At 42.1% G+C, this 19152-nt stretch overlaps 1 protein-coding gene across 6 annotated transcripts in view; it reads right to left on the reverse strand.

Annotated features, from left to right (window-relative positions):
• The window catches only part of cacna1ia (calcium voltage-gated channel subunit alpha1 Ia), a 163182-nt gene that overhangs the window by 44086 nt on the left and 99944 nt on the right, over positions 1-19152 (reverse strand). For all 6 annotated transcript variants that reach the window (XM_086186136.1, XM_086186134.1, XM_086186133.1 and 3 more), the window contains exons 5-11: positions 16921-17018; positions 12242-12401; positions 9467-9815; positions 9273-9365; positions 6666-6990; positions 5724-6124; positions 1048-1199 (exon numbers count right to left, since the gene is read on the reverse strand). In XM_086186136.1, the coding sequence (XP_086042262.1) occupies positions 1048-1199; positions 5724-6124; positions 6666-6990; positions 9273-9365; positions 9467-9815; positions 12242-12401; positions 16921-17018 (1578 nt within the window). The remainder of the gene's footprint in view (positions 1-1047; positions 1200-5723; positions 6125-6665; positions 6991-9272; positions 9366-9466; positions 9816-12241; positions 12402-16920; positions 17019-19152) is intronic.

The following is a 19152-nucleotide window of genomic DNA, read 5'->3' on the forward strand; positions in this document are numbered from 1 at the left end:
TAAAGGCTAATTCCCACGATTTGATGTCTAAATGATCAATCGGAACAACGGTTTTTGGACTCGATAAAATATGAGGCAAGAAGGCGACAGTGGCTGTAGTGGATCTGCGTCATCATTGTGGAAATGATCTCTACAGAGACCGGTATGTTTCAGCTTGATTATCAGGCCGCCGCAGTAACTTAAGCTCGTAACACAACCTCCAGTCTGACTGCATGAGGTCAGTTTTACTCAGGAAAAAAGCACACAAGTGTCAGATTCCTTCGCCTTCTTTACAGGTGGTTAGTGTTCCTGTTCCAGTCGTCGCAGCTAAGATCTGTGAGGTACACTGTACAAACAGTGTATTGATCCATGTCTAGCACATTACTAGACACAACTTAAACATCAGCCTGTCTCCGAAATGTCAAACGTCTATAAAAAGCACCAAAAAGTGTGATGCACCTTTAGGAGATGCACATGAAGCATTAGTTATTTTACTTAACCCAGTTTTTCCCATGGCTGCTCTCAACTCGGCTACATCGTTTTTGTCTTCCCGCAACAAGTCTTCTGTTACATGTTAGACACATGTTTCTGTACAGATCCTGTCCATAATGATGTCATACACTTATAATGTCAACATGAACCTGTCAACAAGCATGTTTACTTCAACACAAACGGAAACATTCCCGTTATAACATTCCTGCTTTATATTTGATCGATTCCAATAAAGGCTTTTCCTTTATATTCATGAGAAAACAGGGCAGAGTTTTAAAACTTGCAAGATTATCATTGATCTTATTCTTTTCCCAGAAAGTGTATTTTGTGTCATTAGCTAGTTTTGTCACTGCTCTTATATGTGACTAAAGAATGTAGAAAGAGCCAGCCATGTATATTTAGCTCAAAGCTAACGGCAAGTGAGGAAAGAAATTATATAAAAATTGACACAGTACATAGTATAGAACAGCAATCCACAGACACTTTGATTTGAGCTAAAAACAAATAACCTTCAACCCCTCTGGTTCGGTGCTACAGTGAACGAGCGTTTGGCAAAGCACGTTGTTGAGAACAGACCTGATAATGACAATGATGCCGTCGAAGATGTTATAAGGGTTCCTCAGGTACTCGAAGAAGCCAAAAGCAGTCAGTTTTAGGATCATCTCCAGGGTGAACATACTGGTGAACACGATGTTGCAGATCTCTAGGACGTTGGTGAGCTCCTCCGGCTGGATCACACACACAGACAAAAGTGCAAATAAGATGGAGTGGTGCAAGGTGACAAAAAGAAAGGTTTGAGCAACGTAAAGTGGCAGGTTGGACAAAGAGATAAAAATAGAGTTGATATTAAGCACCTGCTCTGCAATTAAGGCTGCTGCAACAAAAGATGCTGGTTCCAGTGTGAAGAAAACAACTGTGTACGCATCCCATTTTGTTGAAAGGGCTGTCAGTCAAACTATTGTTTACTGAAAAAGGGAATAATCCCTTACCTGGTATATAAATTGATAAATTAATAAACTCACACCCTATCAAAAGAAAGGCAACTGCCAAAAAAGGAGGGAACACACTCAAAGACAAGGAAATAAATCTGAGTTTTGAAGCACACACGTTCATATGAAAACCCACATCGGTAGAGATAAACATTGAATTGAGAGAGAGAATAAAGAGTGTGTATTGTCTTTGTGGCACATGGTGTCAAATACTGGATGAATAGAAGTGTGTGTTATCAAAAATTGGCAGAGGAACATGGTGCCAATCACACATACACACACTCCAGTCAATCCTGGGTACATTTCTATTTGTACGTGCAAGTGTTGATACACACGTGCTTTATGTGTGTGTACTCGGTCTGTGACTGCGTGTGAGTTATGCACGATATGGATCGGAGGCTTTCTCTGTTACCCCCTATGAATCTGAGTTTCCAAGCCAACAGAGAAATAGCCAGCTCGCCCTGCCAAAGTTGGCAGACCATGTCAGAGTAACACACTCTCACACCTCCAACTACCCCCCCACACTAATCCGATTTATCGCCCATTCCATCTCCATCCCTCTAGTTCTCCATCCTTTTTTCCCCTCTCTGTCTTGCTCTCATTATCACGCAGACCCATCTCATCTCAATCAATTTCCTCCTGTCGATCAGAAAAGGGAGAATGTGTAAGGATGGGCACAACTGAAGAAAGGGGGGGTGTAACGGAATTGTTTGGGAGTAGATGAAAACAAGATGGGTGCAGATTGAGGAGGAAAGGAGGTTGCTGGGTTAGAGATGAGGAAAAGCAGGATTGAAAAAAGAAAGAAGGAAAAGGAAATAGGACATTCATCTTAAATCTCTTGAGCTCAGTTTTTATCAACTGAGACTTGTTTGAGCTCGGCAGATAGAAACTGGTTCTTTCAACTTGGGGTTTCAAGAAATACTAAGACATCTAAAATATTACAAATATCATAAACAAATATGGAGAAAGAGAGAAAAAACAGAAGAAGCTAAGCCAAGAGAGGGGATTTGGGATCATAAGAGCTAATCTGACATCAAATTAGCACTTAAGCATTTAGCTGTGTTTGCAACCCTAAACCAGCATGGCCTGTTAACCAGCGCAGGGACAGACCTGTTGGCATATCCACCCCTTACCTTTGTGCTTCAGTGTTATGCTGAAGTCCGCTAACAGTGCCATGCTTTGATTCTCTCTCTGTGGTTAATTGGTACAATAAGGGGACATAAAAATACATCCAAAAGTTACCTAAAACCATGAAAAATAACACTGGCTAAGAAACTGAAGTGTTCTGTTACATGTCTACACAACACACACCAGCCAGATTTTACTACTTATTCAGCAACTGAACTATCCAGACTTGAAATCAAACCAAATGGGGAACTTTTTCTCTATTTTCCCATCTCCTTCATTTCCCAACCAGCCAGCGGGTCGCTCATGCTAGCGTCTTCTTGAGAGGACCTCTAGCTTGACCCGGACACGACGAGGCTGGAGATGTAACTGCAACTCACCGATGCACAAGCTAATAGCTGAAGCTATCATTTACTTGCTAAGACAAATTATTTTTTTATTGATTATTCCGGAGAATCTCCCAAATTTTGTTATTGATGCTTGGCTGTTTAGGAAATGTGAGATTTTCTTCATCCAGGCACAACTCTCGCTGCAGATCAGCTCACCTTTCTGCATGTTGGCTAGCAGCTAGTTAGCATGCATCATTAGCATAACCACACTGTGCTGGGAGTTGGCTGTAGACCGTCTACAAATTAGGTGTAATAGTGTTTGTGTGCAGGAAATTATAGCATTGCACAAAAAAAAGGGGCAAAATTTACATGAATCCAGACTTAGTGTTTGTTTTTTTTTGTCCAGTTTGAAAGGGTTGTACCTTTGCTAAGATTATTAGCTTGTATTCATAATAACATTCAAAGAACAAGAGGTGAGGTCTGGTGTAAAATTAGAACATGTTCCTTATTCCTTATTCCTTACAGTTAGAAACCCACTGACTAATTCTCAGAAAAAAAACTACAATATGAGATTTACTGCCACTGACAGAACCATCGCTGCCTTTCACGTCATATTATTACCATTCACGTATAATCATTCCTGCCTCTACCTTCTCATTTTAGTCAGTGAACACAGTAACCCAAAATCTTGGCGGTTGCTGGGAATGATCGGGAGCTCGAAAGTCATACCTATAGGACAGAATTAATTTTTTTATGTGAATAAACACGGTTTGGTCTGAATAAAGCAAGCTGTTTTCGAGTTGGTCTTCAGTCCCAGAGTTCCTGTTTTAGAATAACCTCATATAAGGTAAAAGACATTTTTGCTGCAGAGCAAAAACACACTGCTTCTGTGTCAGCTGGTGGAAATTGTGGAGGGAAAAAGACTCAACAGACAGACAGACAAAGCCTCTGTGAGTGTGCACATGCAAATGTGTGTGTTTCCACATAAGTCTACTTTAAAATTCTCACACACACACACACACGCACGCACACACACACACACACACACACACACACACACACACACGCGCGCGCAGGGAATGGAGCTGAAAACTGCTGTGTAACCGGCGTCTGCCTCTTCTTCCCCTCACACTCGTCTCCTCCTCTTCCTTCCCCCCACAACTCGTTTATTTTTAGAGTCTTCCGAGATGAGAGAAAGCAACTACTCTGTACGCTGTCAAAGAGTGAGTGGGAGGATGAGAAAGGCAGGGAGACATGGGGAGACGTAGGGTGAAACTGAGGGAGGTAAAAAAGAGTCAGAGAGTAGATGAGACACTTGGGGTAAGGAGGGAAGGATGAACGGAAGGAAGATGGCGAGGAACAAAGGAGCAAGTAGGGGAAAGAACGTGCTGAGGGATTTATTGAGAAAATAATGGGAAAGAAGTTAAATCAGCAAGGAGAGGGAGAGGTGAACAGAGGGATGATCTGAAACAGAAATGAAGGAAAAAGAGAAGGCTGATTTATGTAACAGCTTGTGAGTGGATGTGCATTTATGTCTTTCACTTGGTGCTTCCACGAAAATGTAAGAGGATGTATGCGCTTGCACAACAGACATAAGTAGACATGCATTGTGTGAGCAAGCTTCTTGTTCTTGCATGTGCATTCTTGGCAGGCCCTCGCCTGCCAGTGAGGAGCCTGGCCGATGTTAAAAGCCAGCTCTCATTTGGTCTACCGCTCGGCTAAATGTTTACACCTCTGTCGGGAAATGACATGGCGCTGATTCTCCACTCCCACACTCATCTTTCTGAATGTCAACGGCCATTAGAACATTTCTACCAGCAATGCTTTATCTGGACTGATGGGCAGTTCATCTGTGGAGACGGAGGTGATGAGTGAGAATGGCTCTGTAAACAAGCGCACCGACAGATTTGATCTTAAATTGCGCGTACAAACATTCATGGCATTAATCAGCACTTTCACACTTCCTGTTTTTTCTGAGATGAGATAAAAATGTGAGAATGCTCAGCAGCAGCAGCAGCAGCAGCAGCAGCAGCAGCAGCAGCAGCGTTCCTGTGCACAGTGAAACACCTGAACACAAGTAAGAAGATCTTGTGCATCTTTTTGTTGTGATTCAATCCACTACTTGCACTACTGAATTCATGGTTTCGGTCATTCTGATGCAGATGGTTCATTTTTGGTCCACCCTCCACCATTTACATCTTTATTTGAGTTTCTTGAATTCCCCTATTCTAAAGGTTTTTGTCTTCCTTGAGGCTACCTGACTTGCATGGCTGTGACAGAGTGGAGTGGGATTGAGTCTGAAAACCCCCCAAAATAAATTGCTGAATAATTTGGTTGCCTCATCTCAATGGGATTTTTATTTTGGATATTAAAACACAGCCAACCATAACCCATTGGCCTTTGGTCAAGAAGGCCTGGTGGCGTTGCCAACGGCTGACCCAGAGAAATATAATTTTACAAAGTGTAATGTTGATGTAAACCCAAAAAGACCCCCAAATAAAAGTGGTTTCTTTATAAATTTTGGCCTTAAAGAAGACTTCTTCCGAAAATGTCTTAAAAAAGGGGGAGCGTCTTATAATCGGAACAATACGGTAACTGGACATGAGTTGATGGAATGCGTACTTTCAGTTCCAAACAGTAAAATACTTGGTCTTCAATGGATTGTTAGAGATACATTCTAACTCAAAAACTTTATATTTGTTAGACACAAAAAGAACAAACTAATACTCGGACCATTGCCAGTTTCAAACGAAGGCATCCCTCCTGTTTGGCTTGTTTTAATAACTTATGGTGGTCCCAAGTCTCTTACCTGATTATGATGCTCGATGCCCATACTGATGGTGTTGATGAGAATAGCGATCATAATGCCCCTGCTGAAGTACTTGCTCTCCACGATGCCCCAGAGTTTCCTCCTCATGTCATTCCACATCTCTTTACAATGTCCAAAACACGTCTTCCTCTTCTTCTTCTTCTTCTTCTTCTCTTCATCCTCTCTCTCCTCTAAGTGGTTCCCCTCCTTGTCTGTCTCTTTAACAGCATCCTCCTCATCTTCCTCTCCACTGGCAGAGTCTCCCACGGCCCTCGCTCCGTCTTTTAGCGATAAAGCACATATAGGGCAGTTCTCTGGGTTCTGGGGAACAGCCACACTGATGGAGTTGGCTAGTGGCTGAGAGTCGTGGTCCTGCTTGCTTTGGTGTGGGCAGTGGGATACTGGAGAAAGAAAATGAGCCAAGGAAGTCACTTGGATTTTAGAAGATCAGGCAGAAATTCAGTAACCACACAACTAACATTCAAAATAAAGGAAGGAATGTAACTGTGTTGAAGTAGAATAGGAGAAACAGGCAGTATTCTTAAGAGCGAATCAGCGTGACCCTGCCGAGCGTGCCACACTTTTAAAATCAATGAATATCAGACTTTAACTGTGGAACCATTGGAAATAAGATATTACATGGATAAGAAATATTTAACATGGATGCACAATTTCTCATAGGCCTATGTTCTTCAAGCGATTTGGCCAATATCTAACAATGTACTGATTACCTGTATGAAAACAAGTTGATATGATATTCAAATTTCGCACAAGGCCAATGTCCTTTATTTTCAAAATATCTGACAGGCCCATAAATCATACTTTTGCCAAAAATAATGGACTGATACCAATTAGAAAATGGCCAAAATACGCAGATACCCAGCCAATATCACTGTGCACCCCTCATAATCAAGTTAAACTTTCTGAGGGCCTGCTGCTCACGTTTTGGATGCCTTGAATGATGTTTCTCTCCGTTCTGATTCACGCCACCGCGCCTGTTCCCCCTGCCTCCACCAGCCGGCGGGGGCTTGCCCCTCAGCGTGTAGTAGAACGCTGCCGATCTCCTCTTTGCCTTGCGGAGAACATGGCAGACCAACTGGAAGATCTCCTCGTAGCAATCTCCGGGCTCTGCCATGCTCGCCAGGGTGGAAGAGGACAGGCACTGCGCCCTCTGCTCCTGCATCAGCTGGTGTTCCCGCTGTTTAGTCTCTGAAAACTGAGTGGCGATGACTACCAGGCACAGGTTGATCATGAAGAATGACCCGATCTGGATGGGTACAGAACAACCGAAATATTTAGTTGTAGGGTTAGAGCGAGATAAAGGTAGTGTATCAATGGTAATTCCTCAGTGAACAAGTGCAGATATCAAGATTGTTACTCATCTAATTTGCTAAATATGTGAGTAATTGTGTGAATGATATTGCTGGAGTATATGAAAAGATGTTTTCAACATCAAGCTCCCAGACATGCTGAGTCTAATAATCTGTGCCAATCCCCCTGTCGAAATGTTAGCACACATGCTAAAGGTCTCTGAGGGGTGGCTTTCCACTAAACTGAGGCTGATTGGAGAAGACAGACAGTGCCAACACATGCCCAAAGCACATTTCAGCGTCTGTTTATCTTTCTCTTTATCTTCTATCTATTCTCCCACTCGGACTCAACATTCCCTTCTCCAACTCGATATCGCGCTTTTGTTTAGCCTCAACTCACTTCTCAAGAACATGTCGTCACACATTAACGTAGCTCTGTGTTTTTCTGAAGAGGAGGGAAGTTTGAGGGATGAACGGTACGTGTTGGCCAACCCTTTTAGCAGCAGTAATGGGGAATCACTACAGGACTGCAGTAATGGCTTTTATTGCACTACTCCAGCACGGTTACAGAACAATGATTAGATCAATAGTGGCTAATGCTGAACAATTCAAGAACCAGTCTGGTGGATAGAGAGAGCTGCTCAAGAGTCTTCGTTTTCGTGCATTACAAATCTGAGCATGTATCCCTCTTCCCTCCTGACAGAAAAAAAAGAAGCCTCCAAACAGACACATTTACACCTACAAGGGCAACATATCTGTAGCAGGGGTACTCAAAATAAGTACAGATTTCAAATCCAAAAGCAATAAACTTCCACTTACATGGCACATTTTCATCCCCTGTGATAGAAGATGTCAGGCAAGGTGAATGAGAGAGTGGGGATGATGGGATGAATGAAAACGAAGAGGGATTCTTGAGAGAAAGAGAAAGGAAACATGGAGGGGAGGTGTGCTAGTGTGTGTGCGTGTGTGTGTGTGTGTGTGTGTGTGTGTGTGTGTGTGTGTGTGTGTGAGTGAGTGGGGAGGAGAGATGCCCATCTGTGGCCTGTGGGTCAAAGCAGATCTGCAGGTGTGTGGCGCTTTGATTTCCCTCCAGGCTTGCAGCTGTGCGTGCGTGTGTGTGTGTGTGTGTGTCTATTCTGTGATTCTGATCAGTAGACAGCTTTGCGCATAATTAGGGAGGGCAGTCCAATATCAGGTATTCAGATGATAACCGCATTATGCAAGCAAGCAAGCACGCATGCACGCACGCACGCACGCACACGCAAGCAAGCAAACACACACACACACACACACAACTAATTCGCCTCTTTGAAGGACTAACTGTACCTTAACAGAGGAAAGTAGTAGTAGAGGTCTACAACGTGACTGCACCATAATGTAATTAGTAACTGAACTCTACTTAAAGCTTTACATTGTTGCTCCATTCACACACACACACACACACACACACACACACACACACACACACACACACACACACACACGGAGGAGGCTGCTTCTAGGTGACAACCTCATCATCAGGAGCAATTAGGGGTTTTGTATCTTGCTCAGGGACACTTCAACGAGGGCATTGGAGGAAGTGAGGATAGAACCAGAGACCCTTCTGTTGATGATGCCCACCTCCAAACCACAACCCCCCCATGTGACACACATTGTGATTATCTCTACGCATCACGATGCTAATGCTAATTTGGAGTCTGCCAAAGAGGGGATGACTTTTTTTTTGTTTTTTGCCACAGTCACGATGCCAACAATCACCTCGGTCAAAGGAGGCCAGTTTTTCGAGGAAGAGGAAGGTTTTACTTTCTTCTCATTATCGTGAGTGAATTGTAGTGTGCCTGTATGAGTGATAGGTTTGTTTTAATCTCATCACTTTCATTCATTCACTCTCACTTGTCTCTTTCCAATTACTGTGCTCCAATTTTAAGCCGCGGTCCTATCTTCTTGTATTTAAGAACTTGCAGCCTCTCCAGACCTTCTTCCTGATGAACACATGTCAGCTGAGCTCCTGTTTTCACCTTCTGCTGGGAAACATCAATTGTAGACGGTCCTTTATGCAGCTATTGACTTTCACAAGTCTATTAACACTTCAATCCGCCTCTCAGGAAATATCAGTTTATTGATGCCATTAGGCCATTGATGTCTAGAAGTGTCTAACTTTAGTTACCCTTCTTCATTTATTCTTGTTTAAATACACAGTATGTGTCAAATGGGAGGGATGCAGTGCTGAGTTACTTACGATGATGAGTAAGATGAAGTAGATGAAGTTGTAGAAGGAATGGGCGTCCATGACGTAATACATGATCTCAACCCAGCCCTCCAGAGTGATCACCTAGGAGCAAAGATAATACAAGAGGGGGATTAGAAAACTAAATGCCGGCTTCACATCCCTTGTTATAGATGGTACAAATGCCAGAAAAACAGAGAATATACCTGAAAAATTACAATCCAGGCATAGACAATGTTGTCGAAGTTGATGGCGTCCTTGTGGGGGTTACGACTCCCCGTGTGGCAGCGAGTGTAATACTGATTCCAGTTGATGCACAGACCCACTGCATCACCGGCACCACTACCATTAACTAAGGGCTCGGGACTCAGACCCAAAGCCTGTCTGTGGAGCGCGTCTTCCTTGTCCAGGCAGCATGTGCGGCCTCCTTCACGCCTGGCTGGCACATCAGTACAGGACATGATGCCGTTATCAGATGCAAGGGAGCAAATGAAGGGCCGTTCGTCATCCTCCTCTGGCTGGTAGTAAGGAGCTGGCAGGGTCAGACCTGAGGAGCTGGGATAGGGGTGAGGTAAGGCGAGGTTACAAGACAGAATATTGTGTTGTAATCACATTGTGGGTTATTCATGATTATACAGAGAAATGAATTGCAAGTATGCTACTTCAGTACTTGGCGTGTCGCTACTTTAGCGCTACTGAAACAGCAACACGAAAAGTCGGGGGTCAACTTGAGTGTTAAGGGAATGATATGAGGCACTCCGATCGGGTTGATATTACAACACATCGATGAATTATTAGGTGTCTAGTTACTGCTTCTATGCACCGTTTTTTTGCCCTCTGATCACGCGCCCTCTATAAACTGCCAACTGCCAACAATCCATATATCCAACCCCATCTTAGTACTACAAACACACATTTCTCCTACAGAGAGAGAGATCCAAAAGCTGTTGAGCTTCCTTAGCTCATTTGTGGATCTCAATGGATGAGTGTGACCTTGCAGTGAACTACACTTGAGAAACAAAGGTGGTGCTGACAAGTGTTGCAAACAATCAAGTAACACTTTAGTCCTATGGTACTATGTTGTTCTTGATTTCAACAAGAAGCCTTCAGAATTAGAAGAACTATATAAAAGTGTATTGGATTTGGCTTTGTGAGAGAGGGAACTAATCCATCCATCCATCCATCTGTAAAGGAGATGTGGAAACAGTGTAACAAACCCGATTTGCTTCAGTTAACATTAGTTTAAAGGTTTGCTTTCAATGTTTTCTCAGAATTATTCACACACGACCTGCAATCTTGTGCACAGCCAATTTCCAAACATTCACGTTAAATGATTTGCAACATCTGTAGTGATGTAGGTTTTTGACTCCATTCAATTTAGGCCAGTAAATAAGTGACAAAACAGATATAATAAGGGATTTTCTTCAGTTGCCACCTGAAATACTGCTGGACCTCATCGGACCAGAACCGTTATAGGTGGAGATTATCCTGTGTCACTCTCTCAGATAGTATTTAATGAGAGTCTAGAGGGCACTGAAGCTCTAAAATATAATTGTCATATAGAGGAATTTCTCTATGGTTTCCCCTCAACAACAAATTGCACAAAAAGCACATTCACATTGACCTCAGAAGGCAACAACTTGGAAGGTATGCAAGTTCTTTTTTCTCCCTGCTCCACTGAATAAAAGAGGTAAGGAGGAAGAAGAGGACATAGAGAACAAGGGAAAGAGAGAGAGATAGAGAGAGAGAGAGAAAGAGAGAGGCCTCTGGCAAAGTGGAGGATGAGTGACACGCACGCACGCACACACATACACACACAAACACACACACACACACACACACACACACACGACTTGGCAATGTCGTGAGAAAACACCTGCCAGTGGAGAGCGAGTGACTGGGAAGGATCAAAGCTACAGTGTAACAGCAATCGCATTAAGTGAATGCGTAGGGATTGAAAGATCGGTTGGAAATAAAATAGGTCTGAAAGGAAGATTCATCATCTAAAAATGTTTATAGTTTGGGGACTGGGGTCAGTGCATCAAAGGCAAAGAGAAAGGCCACTTGGTAACAATTAAACGACACAAAGTAAAAGTCTGGTAAAACTGAACATGACAAATCAAATGAGGAAGGGAGTAAAATAGCAGAGTGATTACTGCACTTGACTGCGACACTCCATAATGACCTCTCAGAGAACCAGCATTAGCCCTTACTTAGCATAATAGTCCTCAAACGCTAACTCGTGAGAACCTTCCTAATTAAGCACTCAAGCACCCAGACTAACCTGTATAATGTGTTAAAACAATGCTTCAAATTGCATGCAAGATTATAGTTTATTTGAATAATGGGAAGCACTGTTGAATGTGAAATATCCCCATAAACTGGTTAGCATACATGTGTGGTCACTCAACTGGAAATTTTTTTTTTTTTTTTAAGTTAAAGAGATGATATTACGGCAAATGCCAGCTCTTAACTTGAAGTGGAGGGCACATGTCCTCTTTCATCTGACTATTACTGCTGTCATTAGTACGCGCTGTGTCAGCAAAAACTTGTAGACATATTAGAGCACACACATAAGGTTCATCTGGGTAACTACAGAGCTGACGGCAGCATAAAAAAAGAACCTGAGGAAATGGAGTAAGAGGAAGACACTAATACGCACACGCACGATATTAGCAATGCTTTCATGTAGGGTGATATAAGATAAATACAGGGAGTAAAACTGGAATTATCCGAGTTATGATTAAAAACATATTTTCAAACATTATCCAATTCGAAGGAAAGAAAAACTAATAGGACACACTAACAAAGGGAGTAATCAATTCTAAGATAGTGTAGTAGTGTTTTGGTACGTACTGCAGACTTTAATAGAATTTAAGAACGAGTTAACACAGGAGACTTTAAGCTTCTCTCTCCATTCCATACCTTCTACAAACAGAAGCGCTAGAACACGCGCGCGCACACACTGATGTGTAACTCACAGAGTGAAGTTCTCTTCAGGGTAACAGCGGTTCCTCAGTAGCCCCGCCCACAGCTGCACGCCAATGATGCCAAAGATGAAGAAGACGAAGAAGCAGAGCAGTAGAACGTTGCCCAACATGGGTAGAGTGTCCAGCAGGAGGTTGACCAGGATACGCATACCTGAGGATTAGTAGCAGGTTAATATGATTCATGATGGAGTATGAGACTTGCACACACTTCATGTTATTTTCAGTAGAAGAACGTCAGTGAACACCTCACTTCTGTCTGGGGGGTTTCCACTAACAAAAAAAAACTACAAACTATTGCAGTTTAGTGAATGACCTAGTTTTTGAAAACATTACTTACAAAGAACACCAGAACTAATTATCAAATCTCCAGCTCCTCTTTGTACCACTCGTTTGTTCAAATGCAGACACTGCTTTTGATCATTCTTTTCTAATATTTTTGTTTATACTTCTTAAATTCTGACCGGTGAAGACACCACAGACACTAAATTAGCACTTCTAGCTAACTTTGACACATTTACATTTAAGTGTAAAGTGATTCAACGTAATCTCAAATCAACATATATTTTCGGAGCGCTTGCGTGACAAATCCACAACACCAGTCAACATTTGACTCAGTTCCAAACCTAAAAAAGAAGAGGGGGAAGAGACACACGAATGCTGAAACGCTAAAGCGTGGTGGTTCAGAGGTGGACGTTAACAGCCTCTCCAGAGGAGTTGAGCCAGAAGACAAACAGTTTTTTTGTAGTGTGACATTTAGAAACCGTCCTCAAAAATCCACACCCACAAACATAATAACATCACCACCTCATGACCAGTAGAGCAGCATTATCCATCCGGGATCTCGCTCATGTTTTGATGAAGCCTAATAGCTAACAAGCATATCCCCTGTCACATAATGATGACCTCATCTCCCGTGAATAAGCACGTCCTGCGGTGATGACACGTTGAGATGTGATTAGCAGGATGTAATGACAGCAGATTGGACTAATAAGAGAGAGAGATGAATCCCACTGATGACACCTGATGTGTGTGTGTGTGTGTGTAACAGGTATTACTGATGTTTTGAGGACATATTCTTGGTGACATTGTGAGGACAAAAGCAAGTCCTCATCGTGTAACTCCTTTTGTTTTTCAAGACAACACTTTGTTAAGTTAATAAAAATGACAAGTGGTTATTTTTAGAGTCAGGATACTTTACCTTTACAGGATTGTGAGTCACCATGACTTCTAAAGCGACTGTGTGTTTAAGTGCATTGGTGTTTAAGTGTGACTGCGTGTGTGTGTCTTTGCTCATCTGATCAATGTGTGTTTGTGTTTCTCAAAGCCACACTGTGATTTCACGAATAACAACTCAACAGTAGGTTAATGGGTGGTAAATGCAACAGTGCATCTAAACTGTCAACACACTGAATGACAGGAGAGAAGCTGAGAGCGAGGGACGGATGACACACACACACACACACACACACACACACACACACACGGCAACAACATTCACAAGGATGAAAACACCTGTAGTTCAATCACTTAACACAAATAGAAAACCATGAACCACACAAATGCTGGCAGTTAAAATGAAGCTCATTAAAAAACGATCTAAATGCTAATCATTCCTATCAATCCCTTTTGATTTCCACTACATCCAGATTATGCGCTCACTGAGGGTGTAGGCTCACTTTGAAAGGTTCCTTTTTTGAAGTAATACAGCAGGCAGATCTTAACCACAGTCACAACTATCTTAAGACACTGCATTTCCCACTGAGGTTCCAGTATTTTGCCCCATGTTTTCCGAACAGGGGTTTGTGATCACTTATTTGGCGGGGTATTTTTAGGATTATGCACAAAAAATATTGTGCATAGCTTTTTGTAAGATATAATATGAATGCTTACTGAGGATCTGTTGCATACAGTGTGTATCTGCATGTAGATTTTGAATTTACAGAGGCAAGTGACACTAATGGCTGGTTTCATCATTTATAATCTGACAATTAGTTTCGTGATTATATGATTCATTTCTCAAACTACAAAATGTTAAAAAAAAAAATGGAAAAATGCTCAAAACAATTTGTCAGCACCCAGAGTGACATATTAATGTCCATCCAACAGTCCAAAGACAAAATTTTCTACCATAAAGACAAAAACAAAACAGGGAAATCATTTAAAGTCTAGAACCAGAAAACGCTTGATATTTTTGCTAGAAAAAGATATAACTGTAATAACTAATCGATTAATCAGTTCGATGATCAAAACCAAAACACCAAACCATTCTGAAAAAAAACAATTTTTTTTTTTTAGTTTACTTTCATTTACTTATCACTCCTTCACAGTCCTTAAGCAAATAAATCTCACAGTCCAATCGGTACATCTTGACAATCTTTTGCTGTAACGCATTTCATCATGCAGTTGTGTTTTTATAACACAGATAAACTGTGAGTGACAGACAGGCAAGACGATGACATGTTACTTTTTGTACTTACTGACTTGAACATGCGATGCATGCAACAGGTGCATCAAGAGACGTGTGCGATTCATATTTTTGAATTGATATACAATTTATCTCAAGTGTAAAGATAAATGTTTTTTTTTCTTCTTCCTCTGGCTAATCTCCTCATCAACCAAACCTATTAAATGGAGGAGCAGTCGCGTCGCTGGTATCTGTGAGTGTCTCCGGTGGCGGCTGGAGGCTAGTCTAAATGTGTTTGTTCCCCACGGACCTTGTCATTAGGCCACTGTTCCATTAGGCTTAATTGGGTGGAGAGAGGTTGAGACGGATAGCGGCAGGAAGGAGGCAAACTAGGATGAAACAAGGCCTGAGGGTGCACCAAAAAATGAGAGTGCCAAAATAAAATAAGAACAAAAACAACAAAAATACAGCCAAAAACATAAATATCTATTTTAGGAATACAAAGAAAAGTAACCAGACAAGACAGTAACATTAACGGTATCCCAGAGATTAGTCTCAGCTTTTTCTGTGTGGCTTTTATTTGTTTGGTTCTCTCTCTTGTTCCTTACAGTTCCTGCTTCTATCCACCTCGTGCCTGATAGCGGCTGGATCAGGTTTGCATCTGCTGCTGGCCGAGATAAAGATGGATGCCTCCCCTTGAACCACGATGGAAACACATTTACAGTGACCTGCCTATGCTATTCACTTAAGACCACAAATGTTCTCTTTCTCACACCAATTTCATCAAAATGAAATCCAGCACACAAACGCACACCTGCCCTGGCGCGTCCGTACGTACGAACGCGCACACAGACACAGACACAGACACAGACACAGACACACACACACACACACACACACACAAACACACACACACACACAGGACTGGACTGGACTGAAGAGGACTATTATCTGCCATTTTTGGTGGAGGGTTACAAATTGAGAGGTGCGGAGGGTTAGGATGTGCTGGAGCTCCCTGTGTACCTCTGGGTAAAGTAGCGATCTAACAAAACAAGGGACAAATAGTTTCATCCATGTGCTTCCTCTCCTCTAATGGGATCACGGATAGAGGTCGGAATCAGGCAACGACAAAGTCATTACCCTCAGCTTACCCATGTTGACTTCTCGCCAGAACAAAATATCTAATCTCACCACTCATAATGCAGCCACAGCCAAACTTTGGAGTTGCGCCTGAAACAACTGGTTTTGTTGTTGATGGCTCCATTTTAAAGGATTTTTTTTAATCTATACAAACTTCAAGGAACATCCAGCACAGAAGACTCCTTCTTATTATTGTACTAAATACAAGAACCTCCCATGGGATGTAGGTGCTGAAAGCAGAGAAACAATACAAGAGACCACCCACGTAAAATATTAAAGACTGAGATTTGCTTGTAATGGTAACACAAAAGAAAGCAAGTTTTGGTCGGAGAAAGTATTAGTCTCCAATCATATAAATGGCCAAGCAGACTAATTAACTCATCTAATTTAATCTACGAGGCAACTTTGTTTTCACCCACATGGTTGCATCTTTTAATCTTACCTCAAAACTACAGCGGCAAGGAATATTATTGGTAAGATTCTTCCTTTATGTTGCTTGTCCTATCATTCTGCAGCAGCCTAGAGCTTTTAGCAAAAATGGACCTGCTGTAAACTGGGAGAGTGTATGTATGCTACATCGCTGGCACGAACCTCGTGCTTCAAAATAATCTGAAAAGTCTAAACCGGTACTTCAGTACACTTTCATAAGAGCTAATGAATGCAGTTCCTATACAATTAAAAGAATGCCTAAAAAATGTATTCACAAAAACAAATGTGGTACTAAGAGTATTTCCATAGGTCAGAAAATCAAACCATAGAATGAAGATTGAGCTGTTTAGAGCTGTCACTCAAATCAATCTGTGTTTTGTTTTTCTTTTTTTTTAAGACGAAACAAAAGAAAGGGTTTATGCCCATAAACTAATCATGAAGCAACTGATGGTTTGTAAATCTAATAAAGCTGTGACTCAGGGTCTGAGCAGGCTGTGTGATTAAGCATAAGATGAATGTTTAATGATCCCCACGGGGAACAGGTGGTTTCACCAGAGATAGAGATGTAATACATTTACATGAATTTTCATGAAGATGCATTAGTATTTTATATGGACTGACAGACACACAAAAGCGCACTAAAAATAGGTGATGTAGAGAACCCCACATGTGCACCCTTTCCACTAAATGGTCTCACTTGGCACTCTGTTGATGGCTTTGAGGGGCCGGAGGACCCGGACCGTCCTGATGGCTGACAGGTTAATGTTCTGCAGGTCCAAGGAGTACTCTACCATCCTGGATACACAGACCGAGAGAGAGACAGACAGACAGACAGACAAAAAGACAGAAGGACATTATTTAACCTCTCTGTAGGTACCTGGAAGATCTAACAAAGACGATCATGGCTACCAACAAGATCTGATATCAGTGGCTGTTATTTGATCTCATCTCACCTCCTCCTCCTTCCTCCTCCCCCCAGGAGCCTCAGCCAGTCTGGGACATGTAGTGCATACAGTGACACAACAGTCCACAGCAAGTAGTGGGGGGATAAAGTGACAAAGCATCAAAAAGGGTGAATAACATGAAAGGGAGGTGAGGAAGAGAAAGAGAGATTCGTTTCTATTCTAAGTGTTGCCTGCAGGATGTTGTGGCTCAGTCAGAGCCTGGCATCTGTTAGCAAGTCATTTCCACAGTACCGCTAAGCTGTTTGTGCCCCCAAACCCAAACCACTTTCACAGGAGGATGGCCACGCTTTGCCTCTACTTTGTGTGCGTGTGTGTGCGCGTAAGCTGTATACTTGTGTTTGAATTAAACACACTTACGACTTTGATCATTAACACAAAGATAATCCACTGACTGTTACAGACGTGTGTAAATAGTGAGCATTGTGTAATGTGAGTTAAGTGTATTTGTGCAAGTGTGTGCTCATAACTGCAGAGCCCAGGGCTACAGCAGTGTTGCGACAGCATGATAGTAACAACAGCGGCGCCACCACCGTGAGCTAATAGCACCCAGAGCACATCCACCGGCTTCACAGTCACACAACACAGAAGTAGGAAGCTTGTCATTTAAAATAATATCTTTCTTTATTGATCCCACTGGGAAGCTTGTTCTACTCGCTCTTCACCACAGCTCAGTCATCAACTGAGAAGAACCCCGACTTGTACGTACTTGTAACAAGGACTGAGCTGAGGTCGCCTGCAGGTGACATGAGCCTGCTCCAACCACCGATGATTTATTGAAACACGCGTAGGAGCCATTTTTGTTTTGTTTTTTAGTAAAGGTATTACAAAATATCTGCATTTTATACCACAAATACTACCAAGATGAGGCGCTGAGATTTTTTTTCTTTGCTGGTTTCTTTCTTTCTTTTTTTTTTTAATTGTCAAGAGTTATGAAATGTCCAATTTTTGGTAAAATGCTGCACTCATTTAATGCTGCCATGCTCCAATCACAGTTGAGGAGGGGGGCGGAATGAATACCACAAACACCAACCACCGCATGACTGGGCTCATTACGATTCCTCGCTGGTTCTGTCTTCACTTCATCGAGAACGAGGCCGGAGGTAAGCTGAACTAATGCTGCATCTCCAAAGCTCTTCCGGTGGAGCTCCTGGTGTTTCCAGCCGGACACCGGCCCCTTCGCCTGCTGTTAATCACATTGTTACAGAGATTGCTTTAATTACCTGAATTAAACTGCGAAAAGATAAACTGGACAGAGATTGGAATAACTAAAGACCATAGTATTGATTAGCTCCGATGCTAAAAAGCTCTTTTTATCTTAATGTTTTGATGAAATTAATTATCACCTGCAGCCTCTCTTGCTCTCTCTGCTCCACTATATACACACTCTCTGTTCTTCCCTTCTCTTTCTACCATCATCCATTTTCAGCCCATAATACACTGTGTTTTGGTTTACTATCAGATGCTACATAAAGTCTGATTATGTTCTCATCAAAGGTGGCTCATTTAGAAACAAATGGGTCTGGAAAGTGGTCATAATAGGATACCTGAACAAAACAAAGCAAGTTTTCAAGGTCCCTCATTCATTTGTCTGAAAGAATGTTCCTTTTTTCAGATATAGGCACATAGCAGGTTTCTCTTTAGGGAACACTACAAAAAAAAATCTGTAAATGTGCCACATTGTAGCTGGATGAAAATGTCAAAGAAGAGCAAAAGTGTTGTCTTAGGGGGCCTGAGCTTTTCTAGCTCAGCAAAGTTGTGTGATTGCAGGCAGCCTCAAACATAATGGTATCTGAGGCAGCTCCACTGATTTGATGTGGGCAGCTGAGAGGCTGAATAAAGGGCTAAAGAGTCAACAGGGAGTTTTGAAACAATAAAAACATACATGCTTCCTTTTAGTGCACTCAAGGGCTCAGACAGTGTGTGCTTTATGTCGCCTGAGTAGGAGATGGGGTGAGTAACACACG

The sequence above is a fragment of the Aulostomus chinensis genome, chromosome 18 (genome assembly GCF_037954235.1).
Source record: "Aulostomus chinensis isolate RoL2024-O1b breed Wild chromosome 18, RoL_Achi_v1.0, whole genome shotgun sequence".
Taxonomy (NCBI): domain Eukaryota; kingdom Metazoa; phylum Chordata; class Actinopteri; order Syngnathiformes; family Aulostomidae; genus Aulostomus; species Aulostomus chinensis.